Raw genomic sequence first — 17149 nt, 5'->3', positions numbered from 1 at the left:
GTTTTGTTTTCTTCCAGACTTTTTTCCCCACGTTTTCCCAATTGTTGAAAGCTGAGCTGGGATTTATCAAGCACTTTGCTTTTGTCATTCCCAGATGGGTCACATTCCTTCCACACAATGGATGTGCCAACATTTCCCAGTTGTTGCCTTGCTACTGAATAGGTTCTGAAATGAGAAATACAGAGAAACTCAATAAGGTTTATGTACAGTATACACCATACTACTTATATAAAGAATAAAACCCAGCAATTTCCTACATATTTCTAAATGTCAATTGTTGCACCAAACTACTCAGTTGTGGGATTCAAAGCACCAGAGGACACAAGTGACATTTGGTGACTGTGCATTAAGACCAGGTGTTCCTTTTACACAGAAGCAGGAGTAGGAGAAACATGGACAAAAACATGCTTAAAACATGTTAGTTTCCTGGTCATAAATGTAGCAGTTCACTATTTCTCTCCACCTCTAACATAAGATGCTAGGAGGAACAAAGCTCGCTAAGTCAAGGAACTGTAGAACAAGGCAAAGCCACACCACAGGAACAGCTGTGTACCAAGCTATATTATTTGGTGGAAGGGCAAAGCAATTAAGAAACATGAAGGAGCTAGGCCTTTTTATTGTTGGATTTAAAAATTGCAACAACTGACACTAAGGGTCTGAGAATGCTATGCTCTATTAAAGCAACACAAGCGACTGAAATGGTACGTATTATTCATATGACCGACAGTACCTAGGCTGCTGAATTTTAAAGAAAAGAAAAAAGAAAAATCACTGCAATCATAAAAATCACTGGCTTTACCAGAGTCTGGTGACCTGTAAACCAGTTTTTGGCTACAGAAGTCTCTTTTGAGGACAGCATATTTTCATTCTAATTTGACTATTTAGCAGCTATTTCACTCACAGTTAAGAAATCAATTCACTGGAAAAAACAGGAAGGCTTGCTTAGCATCTTACAATTGACTACACCTACAATTCTGAAGGGCATCAGGAAGTCAAAGCAGGTCAGTTTTATTTTTTAAGGAAGTACTTTTTGTAGTTAATTAAACAATTTCCAAGTCTATTTCAGAAGATTCGACAGAGTTTAGAAAGCTTAATGTGTTAAGATTAAAAAGCACTAGTTTCCAACCAGCACTCAAGTTAAATTCATACTAGCACCTTACTTTCACTAATCAAAACAAAGCAAATGTTTGTCTACTACTGTTACTAACAGGAGGAAACTTAAGACACGCTAACTCAATTGACTGCAACCACCTGAACATATTCTGCACATGCAAATGTTAAGCTATATAACAGCTCAAGCAGGCAGAAGTATTTTCTCCTCGGTAGAAAAAACTGCAAGCTAACATCTTTTCAGTTAGAAGTAAATTAGAGAAGCTAGGAAAATAACGGCACATATGTAATGCACAGTTAAGATCTATCAAACTAATGGCATAGGTGCCATTATAGCATATAGCCAAACTATTTTATCACAGACTTTTCCAAATGCTAACCCAAACCTTTCAACCAAAATCCCTGGATAGGGAACTTCTTCATTGCTTCTCTCCACAGACTAGTGGTCAAACCACTGGAGAATTCACATTGCATTCAATACCACTGCCACAAATAGCAGTTTTCTATTATGTAATTGTGCATAACATACTCAACCTTGCTTTAACATATGTTTATTCATAGTCTATTTTGCAGTCAGTATCCTGCACTGGTATACACATTATAAACATGACATACCTGTTGAAACCATAGTAACTACTATAAACTCTCACGCAAAAATTTTGTTGCTTTGCCATTTTCTGAGCTTCAGCATTTTAAGTGGTTACAACCAATATACACCATAGTAAGACAAGAATTAGAAAACTGCTTAGATCTTTTCCCTAGAAACCTTACTACACACAGATAGGAACTAATTAGACACACTGCACACAAAAAACACATACCTGGTTCAGAAGGTCCATCACCCTTCAAAAAGTGGCTTCTTCAGACTTATTTGATGCTGCCATCAACTGTGTAGCTCAAAATGATTTATTCCCAAGATCCTGATGGGGTCTCTGTGCCACAATGTCTTTGTCCATGCCACAAAAGCAGTGTACTCCTCAGCCTCCTCCATGCAAGTCTCCTACAATCCAGCGATATAGCTGCAACTCTACTCAACAACATCTTGCAGTCCACGGATGAAGAAAGTATCAAGAACATAATCCTCATCCATTGTGAAAGAAGAGGTCTCCTTCCTCTCCTGGAAGGGTTGGTGCACTTCATTCCAACTGTAGCACTCATTTTAGCTTTTCTCTTGAAACTGTTTTTCTGAGCAAACCGTATCCAATTCAGCAAAATATATGGAAATGGGATCATACACCAGATTATTCCACATTAAGAAGTTCAGCTGTAGCAGTATCCATATTTCAAAGAATTCAGACACCCAGAGGCAGTGAACAGTATGCTGCTCCTGTGATTTTTCAGATATATTCCACAAACTTCCAATAATGAACAGGCAGAGATGAAATAAACAGTTGTTGGCAAAAAATAGTGTAATAAATCCAGGTAAATGAAGCAATTTACACAGACCAGGAAATTCCAGAAATCTCATGTTGTACCAGAAGAGTAGAAATTTGCTTGTACTATGAAAATTACTATACAGCATGTGACATCTGCAGCAGGTATCACATGTGGAGACTGATTTGGCTGATGGCAGGTGGATCTTCCTTGTAGAACATACAGCTCAAATATTGCAGCACATCTGCACAATTTGTTAACAAATGTATGTTGCTGTGGGATAGCCTTCAGGCTTGCAGAGGCATCCAAACACAGGTTAACAGTGATTGCTCTAGTGTAGCCAAAGCCCGAAAAAGCAGCAAAAAAATATGACTGGAAGTGCTTATAAAAAGCTGTGGCAGTGAATAAAGACAGTGAGACCAAGTAAGATTACTTAGGGTCTGACAAGGGAGCTGTAATATGAGACAGGAAGCCTACAAAGGCATAAACTGAGGATAGGATCATGATTAAATAGCAGGAGAAAGAGGGGACATAAGTAGCTGCTATTACAAAAAGAAGGCGGCCAGGCAAGAAAGTTACAATCAAGGGAAGTCATTAAAGAGAAAAAGATATTGAGAAAGAATTTTATTAAACATTGAAGATAAGGAAATAATGAGGTTAAACAAAACACTAAAAGGAGAAGGAAAATAATTCAAAGGAAAAAGCAGGCAACTTAGTGAAGCTGAAGTGTATAGTTATGGCCAACCAAAGTTATCAGCCAGACATCAATTAAGAGACAGGGAGTAATTGTGACTCTCAAAGTACTACCTTTAAGCATTTGGCAACAAGATCAGAATACTAGACAAACAGATTTAGCCTAGATTTTGAAATGCTTTAACGTTTAATACTACTGGATATATTTTCCAGAGGTTTTACATGTTTAGTGTCCAGAAAAATATGGATTAAAAGCTCCATTGCCACAAACAAAACAAGCAGGTGCTTTATAAGCTTGCCTCAGCCAGCTCTGCTAGTTTAGCTGAACCTTGGCTCTCAAACCTCTGATGCTGGAATCCTCACTGTCCTTCCTGAAAAGACTTTGTCAATGCATGAGCACCCCAACTCAAAGGAATTATTTTTTTTTTTTTGGCAGTTCTCCCAGCATCAGCACGCCTGGGTTCTGATCCACAGCCTCCCCTATTAATTCAGTTCTGAATTTAACAAACCAAGACTAGCCATTGCACAGCAGCTTCGACACATATGAAGATAGAATCTGAAAGATCCAACACCTCACCCTTGATCTAGGCCATGACTAGACGAATGTTTCCCTGAAGGAAAAGGATGTCTTTGGTACCAACACAATGAAAGAGCCTTGTGACATGTGCAAGACAAGCCGCTGTTCCAGGATATTTACCTTTCTGCAAGCAGGACAAAGTCCATTCTCATCAGTGCGGATACGATGCCAACAGAAACGACAGATTTGGTAGCCACAGGTGCAAGGGAAGAAGTTGATGTCATCAATTTCCAGAGGCTCCATGCAAAGGGGGCATTCCACAGGGTCTTCCTTAGCATCAGGGCTGCGAGACATCTTTATATGTTCACAGAGCAGCAAAAGTTTATAATAACTTAATAGACCAAGAAGGTCAGCACTTGACGGTCTGCAAGAGAGGAGAAAAAACAAGTGATTAATACTTTCAACAACCTTTCTTTTGCACCTTTTAATGTTTCAATTCTTCACTACTTTCATTCTCCCCACACAAATTATCTACTAACATACAAGTTACTCCCTAATAAACTTGAGTGTTTCTTCCTACTTAAGAGTTACACAAGTAATATGAAAGATGGTACTGATTATGTACCTCCCTACCTGGATAGGCAAGAACTTTGGCAGTTCACTAGCCCATATGGGTTTCAAAACGTACAGTTGCAAAGAAATGCTTAACAGTGTACACCATACACTGCTTTTAAGTTTTGCCAGCTCCTTTAACTATTGCTTTCTTGAAATCTTCTACAAATACAAAGTCAAATCCTTCTATGCAGGTCTTCACGTTTAGGATCAATTTATTCCTTTGCTCAGAGACTTGGAACAACATTTAGATCATCCATTCAGACTTTTCAGTAGGGTTACAGAATTCTCAGACAAAAACAAGGAAAGCTTCTTACTCAGGAGGATTCGTTTCTTTGTCCATCTCATTTTTTGATCCCGAGACTGATCTCCAAGATCAGCCTTAGGACTATAGCATTAGTCAAGATTTGTCAGGTACACAGCTTTCTACATGTGTCAGACAACTTTCATCGAGTAATTTATGCTTTCCATCAGCATTCAATTCACACCAAAGCCTAAATATATGCATGTGGTCAAAAAACACTTCAGTTTTAACTTAGAGTGCAGCCACAATAAGGTATTTCTGGATCAGAATTTTGAAGAGAACGAAAATTCAGGTCACTATTTTATTAACTCATTTCTTGAACTCAGTTATTTGAGTATGCTTCTATTCTGTCAGTTTAAGAAGGCAGCACAAGAAAGTTACTTTCAGACTCAAAACAAGGCACACAGAGTTGTCGCTGAGATATTCAATCAGTTTGGGGTTTTTCTTCTTTTTTTCATTTAAGTACCACTCTGGATATTTGAGGTTGTATCTAATCTCAGCAAGCTGTCTCGATCTGCTGCATGAGACATGCATGTAGATCAGACAGAATTAAAGGGCAACAGTAGAATTTTTAGGCGGGCCTTTCGGAGAGGGGAAAAAAACCCAAACCACTAGAAACCCACTGAAAAAGATGTGACCAGAACTGATAGTTGGATGGTCATACTATCTGTAACAAACTACACCACTTCTTTACAAATAAGTGAACTCAAAAGTTTTTTAAAAATCCAAAATTCTTTTTACAATTATGCCTTTCCCAAAACATCAGTCATGCAATTATAATTTAACCACAGACACACAATCTGGAGTCCCCTCTACTTTCCCAGAGTTCTCTGTTTCATTTCTAACCAAAAACTACTAGACTGTGTACTATACAATCTTTCTCTGGGCTTTTAGGAACAAGTCCAGAAACAAATTCTCACATCCACCTACTTGAAGAAGAGTGACATTTACTCCTGTCCTTGGAAATAAGATGACTGAAAGTTTTGAGAACAAACCCTTGCTCACAGATTTCTGTATGCCATAGTGTTAGCCTTACGTATCTTTGGTTTGATACTTTAACAACCACAAAAAAAAACCAGTCCTGTTTATGACCTTCCACACTCTAAATCGTACTTCCTTGCATAAAGTGTACCCTGTACAGCCTAAGAGGTTCCAGCTTAAGTTGGGACCTCCCACCTTACAGGATAGGATCTGTTTAGCATCAGTCTACAATACTTGTCCCTGTCCTGCACATCTCTTCAGTGCCAGAAATTCCTCTGCGAACAGCCAGGAGAGAATCCTGCAGACACACGCACATAACCAAAGCACCATCCAAATACACAGCATAGAGTATATAACTTTGTACAGGAACAGCCACGTTGTAGTTAGGTTAACCTGTGTTCGCAGGCTGATACAGAAGCCTAGACTAACCGCAATTTTGACTAGTTTGGTAGGGAGTGTAGCCTTTAGGCACAAAGTGCAGTTCTGGTAAACATATACCACTGCCCTAGAGAGAAAACGTTCCACTGGATGCTCACATAAAAGTAAGGCTGAGAGAAGGGATTTTTAGATGCCATAAGCATAATTTCTCTATATAGCATGTACTAGCAACAACCTCTTTCTGACCTTCACAATGATTACAATCAAGAAGTTAAACTCCTACAATAATAAAGCAGCTTTAACTTTATTATCTATGCTTTCATTAGTGCTATATTTACAATCATTTTAACAGGCTCAAAACCAGGTTCTGGGACCATACCAGTGTCTTCTACAGAGAAGACTAGCAGAATCTGACCTGAAGGAAGGAAAGGATTTGTTTGGGAGCTTTGTCTTGTTTTTAAGAACACATTCCCACTGGCTGAAGAGTGGGAGGAACTGGTAAAAAGCCACAGCAGATTATTTAATTGCTTATTATGCAGATAACTTAACACACATTTCTACAACAACCCTTAACATTTCCTGTAAACTTTTCACACTTGTAGAGCAGCAAAACCATTATAATATGAAAGTGAGTTTAAACTAAAGCACAGGATAAACTGATTTTGTTCAGTTCAGATTTGGATTTGACTTTGTCACAGATCTCTAAACAACAGGTCAGTAAGCAGACAGCATATTCCCTTTGACTGTGTGCTCATTCCACCGCACACTCAGCAGCTTTGAGCCTACTGAAATACATCTAAATAAAGCTATACTAGTATTAGTAAAGCTGTAGTTAAAAGTGCAGTTTTGAAGAAAATTCAGCCACCACAGTAAATCCACTGAATTATGAAGTTACTATTCGGAATCTCTGCTCAGAAATGTCATCAGTTATGTGAGAAGAAAGTGTGACATATTAGCTAATGCCTCTGGGATATGCAGACAACCTCTACCAAAACTGCAACATGATTAACATTTATGAGCTGTTTAAGTTAACACTAAGAGTTCAGCAGCTGCTAGCAATAATACCAATAGCTTGCTTCAGTCAGCAAACAGCCCGTTATTTTACAACAAGGAGTAAAAAAGCAGCTGCGTGACATGTTTCTTGAAACTAAGTAAGAGACAATATTTATTTACTTGGGAAAAGACCATTCGAGCATCACATTTAGAGATTCTCCACTGAAGTATGTCTCCATTTCAGAAGGGTTTATATACCAGGGTCTGTGTCTCAACTCTGCATCAGAAAACAATGCTTGTTTTTTTCAAAACCAGAATAACATGCACAGTAAGGCATCATTAATGCATTGTTCATATAGCCTACCAAGAAACACAGAATAACTAGTCAGCTCCAAGGCTATTCAAGATGAACGTCACAGGAAAAGTAATGCAGCAATGGCAAAATACAAAAGGCAGCATTACATGCTGTGTTTAATCCAGAGTATTTGGTCTTTGGGATCAAGTTCAAAGAGATTAAATTAATAGCATCTCAGGAGAAGAAAAGGAGCAAGGTTGTGCACGTGTACACACGCAATACAGGCAGCTAGAATTTGTCCATACACTTTCCAAAACGCCGACAACTGCAGTCAAACAGGGCTCCGACAGCTCCACATCCTGTTTACAGGAGACTCTGCCAAAACATTCATGCACACAGGGATGGAGCGGAGGTGGACAATGTCCAGCAGCATCTTTTAGATTTAGTGAATTTGTAATAGGTAATAACAGAAATATAGAAACATAGTTGCGTGTCTTATCCCTTCCACCATAACAACTAATGAGTTCCTTTCTTTTCCAAACACATGTACAAAATGAAAAAGATAGTTTTTCATTAACTTTTAAAAGTACTTACTTAGTGGATTTGACAGCTGTATCTAATCAGCTTCACTGTACAATTGTTTCTCTTAATGAAATCCTCCAAATTTTGCAGTCAGGAAAGAGAGATCCTACTATTTGAGGGTACTCACCTAAACACAACTTTACTTCTAATATAGCTAGTGATTTCAGCCTATTTAGGGATGCAGACATTGCCTTTCCCTTTTTCACTCAAGGTTAGCAAGTTTAGCTTCCAGCAGTTTATCTTCCCTATTTAATTTTAAAAGGGGTCATAAAAAAAAAAAAAAAAAAAGAGGGCAGGGGAAAAGCAACTAGCTTGTTATCCATTTTTTTTCCTTAAGTGCATCGATTTGAGACTTGACTCACACTCCCCCCTTATCTGCCTGTAGTAGACACCAGAACACCTCCACTTGCTAACAGTTCATATTAGTAAACGTGTCCCTTAAAGTTTAAGTCCTCCTGCAGGAGGGCAGCTAGCTCCAGGGGATACAGACACGTTCTCCCCCTCACACGATGGGCTGAATCCAGCCTCTCTACTTGCTTTAAGACACTAAAAGTGTCGCAGTCAAAAGCTGTCAAAATCTAGTCATGAGAAACCTGAGTAAAGGACTCGCATCCCAGAAAATATTTTGAGACTTAGGGCCTCAAAGGAAAAAATCCAGACATATGTTAGCTAATGTTTCACTTAAAGTTCAAACATACCTGACACTTGAAGTGAAACAGGTCGGGGTCTATGCACCGAACCCTCAGTACGGGCTCATTAAACTTATGCAAACAGAAACTCATATTTTTTTTCATGGCCTTCTATCTTTTGAAACTCATCAGCCCCGAGAAGTCTCAAAATCGCACTGTGGATGCTGCCTGTGCAACGCCATGGGGAGGACAGCCCCCTGAGACCCCCGTTCCCACCCTGACGAAGGGTCAGTTCCCTTTCCACACTTCACCTCTGCAGTGATCTGACATAGAAGCTGCAGGCAGAAAGGCAAGCAGACTAGGAGCAGCAGCTATAATGGGTTATCCCTTCCTCGAATCAGGGGAACAGCACCATTTCTGTCAGCACAGTGCTCTCCATGCTGGCACAGCAGCTCGAGGCTCACGCTTGGACTACCACCTCCTGCTAGTGACTCTGCTGAAAGGAAAGCAACTTTGATCTCCTTCGGTCCCTGAACGTAAGAAAGGCTATCACTTCACTGCATAGCAGTGACCACCGGAAGGTTTACATCAAAACCTTTCACAGGCAGCCTGCTGAGAAAAGCCCATTTTTACTTCAAGCATGCAGAACTGAGGGAGGTCCAGCAAGTTAGTCAATCAGGGTTGCACAGAGAACCCATACGGGAGAAAGTTCACTTATGCGTGTCCCAAATCATGGACGGATGATCTAGTCATTAGAACATCTAGTCTTGTGTCTTAATTAAGTCACCTACACAATTAAGAAGGAATCTGTGGAACTTCCCCAGGCCACCTCTTTGACATGTTACCCTCTACTCGCCTGTCATTTTTTGGAGCACTACAATAAGAGAGCTAACCCTTTCTCCCACCAGCCCCTCACTCACAAGAAAATACAGTGATATTTTACAATCACTGGTTAGCAACATCGATATAGGAGACAGCAGGAGTGCTGAAAACGGGCTATGCTTTTTTAAGTTTTATGGCACTGTTACTGACTGAGAACAAAGACACCTCAGTGGCAAGTGAGCACGCTCTTGAATTCACCCAAGTTAATTTTCATTTTAGACAGAGGGAAAGTTCACTTCCTACTTCTTTTTCCTGACCACGCTGAACACTTAAAGCAAACCGTACTACTACTTGCAAAATCATGCCCAGTAACTGCACAGTCCATTTCCTCTCATGCCTTCTCTCTGGAATAATGTTTTTTATTCTGTCTGTGGTCTGCAGCTACATTTTGGTCACAGTACAAAGCGTAAGAGAAGTAAGAGGTAGACAAAGTCCTGAATGTTTAGACAGTATGACCAGGAATCAGACAGCCATCTCAGTATTTCTAAAAACAGTGTTACACTGACTAGGATTATCCCCAAGTTATTTAGCTCAAAGAGGTCAAAACTGAAGTCTCCAGAGACTCCTCTGCTTTAAGCCTCCCTGCACATGCTTAGGAAGCTCACTCATGGTTTCAGACTTTGAATTCTGTCAGCATAAGCAGTTGTACCGTCACTTGAACCAACAAGACCAACACATAACTATTTTTGCCAGGTCATATTTTACCTAAATCAATCCTCCATCCAGTTCATCACAGTCATGCAGAACCTTGCACCAGCACAGTGAAGACGTAAAAATGAGCACCTAGTGGTAGCAACTGCTCGAGCAGCATATTCAGTAACAGTGCAAAAAATCAGCCAAAGAATTCACTAGGTAAGTTTTGACCTAATGCCCCGAAGGCACCTTAGTAACAAAACCAGAAGAGTCAGATGCCACCTGCTAAATTAAAAGGGAACTAATCATTCTTTATAAACCCAGTGTGAACACAGACTATTTCAAAATAGTTACGTGGCCAAAAGAAAAAGTTACGTACCACAAAAAGATGCTTTTCTCTCATTTAAACTGAACCAACAATTGGTCACTATAGGCTTGTTATAGGACTCAGAGCTTTTATGCATAAAGAGCTATATACTATCAGCAATACATGAATGCCAAGTAAGAGATTATTTACTCAAATAAATTACTTTCTTACAAATCATGAACAGAATCAAGGTGTTAAATTTTATTTAGAAAGAAAATAGGCCAAATAAGATTCTGACAAATTCATCCACAAGCACATAAAGCTTTGGACACAATTATCCAAGATGACAACACTATGCTAGCATCTAGGTCAACTCATTCAATGAAATTAAAAGCATAATATTGCCCTGTAATTGTCTAAATTAATTTCCCACATTCATTCATATTAGAACTTGAGTACTAGTATTCCTTGTTTTCTTTCTGCGTGTGTTCATCTCATTTTTGTACCTATACCACCACTATATATAGACATGATATGCCAAAGGCATTTGGATAATGAATTAGAAGTGGGCTATACAACTGTTAGTTTAAATATTTTAAAAGCCTATGTCACAGACAGTGACCATCTAATATTGGTTTACATATTCCACTACGATTATTTCCAGCTCCTCAGGATGCAAGCAGGAGATGCTCCAGCAACAAAACAAACAAAATAGCCATACCTATATAGATTTGTATACAGCAAATTATATACCACAAATCCATGTCAAAGAATGTTGCAAAGCCATAACGTATCATGAAAAAAAAATTTGTCAAAAAATAGATCCATCAGCTCCTGTTAAACATGAAATATGTTCCATCTGAACCTGAATTCCCTAAATCTCTCACTACTGGGGAAAAAAGGGTGCTACTCCATTTCTTGTACTTTTTCTTTAAAGCATCTGCTACCAGTCACTGTCAGAAAGAGGATCTAGATAGATCAGCTTGCCAATCATGCAGCAACCACAGGCAGCTATTAAACAGGCTATCTGGGGAATGGAGAGTGTTTATTCTGTTCACGCAGCACCCTAGCACAAAACACTCATTCTGCAGTTGGAATACCTACACATCAGCGTACCATAGTTCAATTTTTCCATAATGCTGTGTTCTATTTAGTCCTTAGTAAGGTGATGCATACTCAGACACATGCTTGTCCTCTTTGTAAAACTGTAAAGCACTACTAGCATTGGAAAACTATTCTTTCCACATCCTAATATACCACTTTTCTCTGTGTTTGAAGATTAGCATATTGATTTCATTATAGAAGACTCACATTCTAGCACAGAAGCACTATCAGACAGTTGGAACAGTACTTTGGAAAAACAAAGTGCTTTGTAGAAGACAGGTGACAAGAGATTAAAAGCTTTGCTAATGCATATACATGCAGTAATTTGTGATATGATGGTATTCAATTGTAAAGGTAGTCACTAACATAATAAAGCACATTCAGCACCAGCGCAGAGTACCCTGCACCAGCGCAGCAGACTGAGTTTTTTTAAAAATTATAACATAAGGGGCCAACACTGTTGAGCCACTCAAACTCCCTACAGCAAGGCACAGAGGCCGGGTGAGTGGTGGCAGCTCGATCCCACTGACCTGCGCTTCCATCTGTTTCACAGAAGTTTCCAACATCCAGTTTTTCCAGTGCTTTTACCTCTGCAGATTAAAAACCCGAGACACAGATGTTTCATTGGTGCTATCCTGAGTAAATTTGGGGACACTGGCTGGAACAGCTTTAAGCTTCAACTTATTCCATGTTGCAGCCCCCTGAATCATGACTTTGTGCAACTGAAGCATCTCACTTAGCTATTAATTTCTTATCCTTCTGCTGCCTTTTACTCATTATGACTTAAAAATCACTGATTTTAAGACAAACTGCAAGTTAAGCTTCCCCTCAATTTAAACTGATTTTAACTTTTCAACTACAAACTGTATTTTTTCCTATTGATAAATACTATATATGTTGATCTATAACTAAACAAAGCTTTTTTTTTTTTAAACTAACTCAGCAGAAAGTCTGCATTACCCACACTTAAGCTGTTGCTGTTTCAGTATTTAATATGTTCCTCTGATTTTTTAGGGTTTGGTTCTTAATCCAGTATCACTGGTGCATTTAATAACCTCTTAAAAAAGTCTACATGGAATTTTTAAACTAGCAAAGTGTACAAAAGTCATACACACTTAGATGTACTTATAATTTAAGGCCATATGAGCACAAAACTTGAAACCAGTTAAGTTATCTAAAAGTGGCAATGTTAACAGTATAGCATATCCTCATTCTCCTTTCCTGAGGGTAAAAAAAGAAAAAAGCTTCTTCCCTGTAAGCGAATTGGTTCCTCTAGTGAAAGTGAACACATCATTGAACTAGTAAATTAAAGTGACATGGTCTGGCTGTGCCTTTAAGAAAAGTTGGTACAGAAGGTAAACAGATTCCAGTTGTTCAGATAGTGAACTCTACTAGCATAATTAATGCTAGAACTCAGTCCTAGTATCAGTCAATGTATATTGATTATACATTGAATGTTGACTTCTAGAGGAAATGCTAACTTAAGTGACAAAGATCACTAAGAAGACGACTTACATTATAACACCTGACAAACTAATTTTGACAGGGGAGTTGAGCAAAGAAACTTAATTTGAGAGATGATCTACAGACCAATTTAAAACTTTAAAAAAACCCAACCCCCACAACCCAAAAAACACAACATGCTGCCCAAGTCACCACACCAGTGCTACCCTTTCCCTTTGCAGAGCAGTTCAGGCTGTTTGCCCTCTCCCATGACATAGCTCAGCACTCTGCCTGTCTCCTAGGCAGTCCTCTCACCATCTCCCACTTTCCATCAGTCTCCCTGGTGCCATTCAGCCTATTCACATTTTCCTAGGATGCCTTCATCCATAACAGAAAACCAGCGTTTGCTCCAGGCTTCCAGCAACTGGAGTTTTTATCAGTCTTTCTTTCTTCACTGAAGAAGGGAGGTAAGAACATGCCATTCTGTAATGAAAACTTCTTGTGCCAGCTTGTATTAGATTCACACTTAATAATAATGGCCAATATTTCCAGATCCAATTATAAAGAACAGCTCGGCTCTGAAGAGTTCCACAGCCTTTAAAGAGAGACGACCCAGAAATTCTCTCACACACAGAAAAAAAACCACCTCACTTGAGGTTGCAAGACTGTATTTGAATATAACCCAGTTTGCAACATCCTGCCAGCAGCGATCACCTTCTGGGTAATTTACCAGAAGTACTTACTTTTGACCTGCTGCTCCAGCTGCATAACTTCACATACACTTAATATTACAACTGGTCTGATCCGAAAGGATGCCCGAAGAACAAGAGTCATACCATCACTGAAGTACAATCTAACACAGAGCACCATCAACGCAGTATGCTCAGAAAGAAGCATATGCAGGGTTTTTTTAAGCTTACATTAAAGGACTGCTCAGCTTTTACATTAAAAAAAACTCTTATTTGCATTTTCGTGGTGCGGCCATGAACACATCACTGCAGCATCTTTAGAAGTCTTAGCTTGCCTGTCACAGGCTGTACTCAGTAATTACAACAGTAGTACTATCCTGTGCAAAACCATCGTAACCAGTTTTCTTATCCAGAAATTAATATTTACTTTGCTACTCCAAACGAAGGCAAAAGAATATTCAGTTAAACCTCCTGCAAACAGATCTCCAGAGATTTTTTTTTTTTAATTATCATTGATAAGTAAATATCTTCCTCTATAGCAAAAGGATTATCTGGTATTTGCCCTGAAGAAGCAGTTAAGAAACCGTATCTTCCACAGAAAGTGTAACTAAGGAAAATGCCATGGAGCTAAGGTTTGCTGTACATGAAATTTTTCTCTTGGATTTTTTTTATCAAAAGTTCAAGGATCTTAATTGGTAAAAATTGCAGCACATCTTTTGCTCTTAGGGGAACAGTATCCAGTAGTTCACACAGGCTCTCTGAAAATTATCTTTGGAATAATACTAAAAGCTAGAGCTGCTGGGGGTGGGGAGGGAAGAAGCACAGAAAGGGGGGATAAAAGCTGATCACACGAACAGGATACACATTCTTATTTGTAGCACCATGCATTGTTAAAGGACACAACACTTATTCCTTTAGCCCATAAGAATTCCCAGAATGACTTCTAGAAAACAGGTATAAAATGGAAGACTGGATGATCACAGAATCAACTAGGATGGAAGAGACCTCTGGGATCATGGAGTCCAACCTTTGACCTAACACCACTGTGTCAACTATTATCACAGGTCGTGGCTTCTTGTCTCTAACCAGCTAAGTCCTTCTCAGGAACCTTCAAATCCACTTATCTCTCCCTTATGAATTGTTGAGTTGTCACAGCAGTATTAAGTGATAACAAAAAAAAACCCCTATATCAGCCACATTTTAGTACTATTAAAAAGCCCTCAGACGACACACATGGCAAGTAGCAAATTTTGTGTTTATGCATAAGCAAGGGGGACTTAGCACCCCACTTGCCTTGCCTCTAGCTGAGAGCCCCCTTGAATATTGTTCTTCATTCCACAGATGGCTTGAGATGCTTTTCTTGAACAGAAAGAGCAAAAGCGAATGTACTAGGTAACCCCTGTTCTCTGTGTACCAAAGACATTAATAAAACTAAGAATTATTCACTCTGAAGCTTAATAACACAGCTGAATACACTTCAGATCTAGGGAATGGGAGATTCGGCCAGCGTTAGCAACAACCTCTCAGTTCCCTTCAGTAGCATCCCTGAAATTAGTAAAGCAGAAACTAAGACACCAGAAAAATCTGTCAGCAAACACATTTTAAATAATTCTCAAAGCTCTGTATATAGGTGTTTAAAATTTGTTTAAAACCACCTTCGGAAAATGGATGATTACTTGATGCTGATTTGTTTCCTCCCCACTTTCTCAATTAAGGTGTATTTATTCTAGGCTTCAACTCCTGCAGTTGTTCAACATTTTCAAAATAGAATGAAAGGATAACTTGACCTTTAAGTATTAGAGTGAGAGACCTATTACGTGCTTTTCAAGCCATTTTAAACAGCAAACATGAACATAAAATCAGCTTAATTATTGTCTTCTTAGCAACAACAGTATTAGGTCTCCCATGTTTTTTCCATAATCCATGAAAGAATAAGGACTTTTTAGTTGGGTTGGAGGGGAGAGAAGCACCAAAACAAGTCTAAGACCGAGAAATCTGCACAGAGAAAGCCTTACACAGCTCATCTATAGGTTCTGGATGAGCAGTGATTCCAGCTTGAGTGCTTCTGCTAATCAAGTAATAATGCAAAGCATTGAGCTCAGAAGAATAAAAACTCTTTGTCCAAGTCCGTGCACTCCTCAGTGCCCACAACTCTATCTTGAAACTCACTGGTAGCTGATGCCAGAGATTAGAGGACTGGCATGAACTATGCTGTATGACACATTGATTAACAAATCAACAGCCACATATGGCACTAGATTGAACATGCCTGCTTATTCTTATATAAGTAAAAGAAAACACAAACTACCTCTTCATCACTTCCCTGGTCAGAAACTGTGAAGCACCTATGTCAATGCCTCCCCTTGGATCTAGCAGTAGCTTGTACTTTAAGTTTAACCTTAACTGATGAAAAAATAAACCACAGTAATTCTTGATCTTCATTTAACTCTGGAATTACATGGATGCTTTACAAAGATCTCAATTTCTGATTCTCCAGACTGTAGCTTTATTCCTGACAAACAGATCCCCTCGTTCAAAGTGTTCCTGACTTGGTACATGAAAAACAAAGCCAGAACTTCTTCTTTAGGAGCATCAAGCCAAAGTTAATGAAGTTGCATTTTGAATTTTCAAGGAAAACACACAGTCTGGGAAAGACAGTGACAAGCAGTCACAGAACGCTGACACATGAATTGCTATTCCCAGTCATTAAATATTACAAAAATCTTGAACATATTAAGTAGTAGTCTAGAACTGGGATTTTTTGCCTCTGTTGATTAGAATATAATTGTAAAAGCCCCAATGTGTTAATATATGTGGTCTGAAAAATTGGCAAAAGTTTTCCCCTCAATACCTGCACATTCATTCTTCATCTGGTAACTTTTTTCAATACAAGCTGTACTTGTTACAAATAAGTAGTGCAAATTTATAAAACCAAATGTAATAAATGCTTCATCAGACTATTTTGAATCAAATTTCAGTGGGGTAAAGGATAAATCTTTTCACAAACATTTTATGCAAAAGAGCTACAAATTCTAGTCCATATTTATTTTTAAAGCCATTCTGCTTAAGAGTTTGTCTCTACAAGTTTAGCTTACAAGTTTTTTGCACGTTTACTTTCAGAGTCTGGTCAGTTGTACATGTTGATCAGGCAGCTGGGGAGGAGCACAGTTCTTACCTGCTGAGCCTGTACTTCAAAACTTTCGCTAATGAGTTTACACAGATGCTTTTTAACAGGTAGCTGTAGTAGCAGATTTTTAAGAACAGGAATTGATAGTAAAAACATTTTAGAAGGGACTTTGCATACTTGTCCTTTACTGAAAGGACATGTTTTGCTTAGAAAAGCATTAAGATACTTTAGAGAAAATAAGCAGATTGAATTTCTTTGCCTCTTCTCCCATTGGGTTTACAGAGTCAGAGGTACACTGGTAGTTTCAGTACTGCACATAATTTCAGCTTCCAGCCAGGTATTAACCATCCAAAGAAGCATCCATTCATAAACAGAAACATAGATTCTACAGGTGTGAACAAATACCACAAAGCCTGCAGCTTTTAAGATTTTGTCTATAATCAAGTCCTATGACCACACTAGTTAGAGCTAGAGTTATCAGGCAGTCAAAACAAAA

At 38.8% G+C, this 17149-nt stretch overlaps 1 protein-coding gene across 8 annotated transcripts in view; it reads right to left on the bottom strand.

The window, feature by feature from the left end:
- CNOT4 (CCR4-NOT transcription complex subunit 4) overlaps positions 1 to 17149 on the bottom strand; it is an 85271-nt gene that overhangs the window by 44348 nt on the left and 23774 nt on the right. For all 8 annotated transcript variants that reach the window (XM_068401547.1, XM_068401546.1, XM_068401552.1 and 5 more), the window contains exon 2: positions 3875 to 4118. In XM_068401547.1, the coding sequence (XP_068257648.1) occupies positions 3875 to 4048 (174 nt within the window). In that variant the 5' untranslated portion in view covers positions 4049 to 4118. The remainder of the gene's footprint in view (positions 1 to 3874; positions 4119 to 17149) is intronic.

The sequence above is a fragment of the Nyctibius grandis genome, chromosome 5 (assembly GCF_013368605.1).
Source record: "Nyctibius grandis isolate bNycGra1 chromosome 5, bNycGra1.pri, whole genome shotgun sequence".
Classification (NCBI taxonomy): domain Eukaryota; kingdom Metazoa; phylum Chordata; class Aves; order Nyctibiiformes; family Nyctibiidae; genus Nyctibius; species Nyctibius grandis.
Note: the sequence above shows the minus strand (reverse complement) of the source record. Positions and strands in the feature narration are given on the sequence as shown.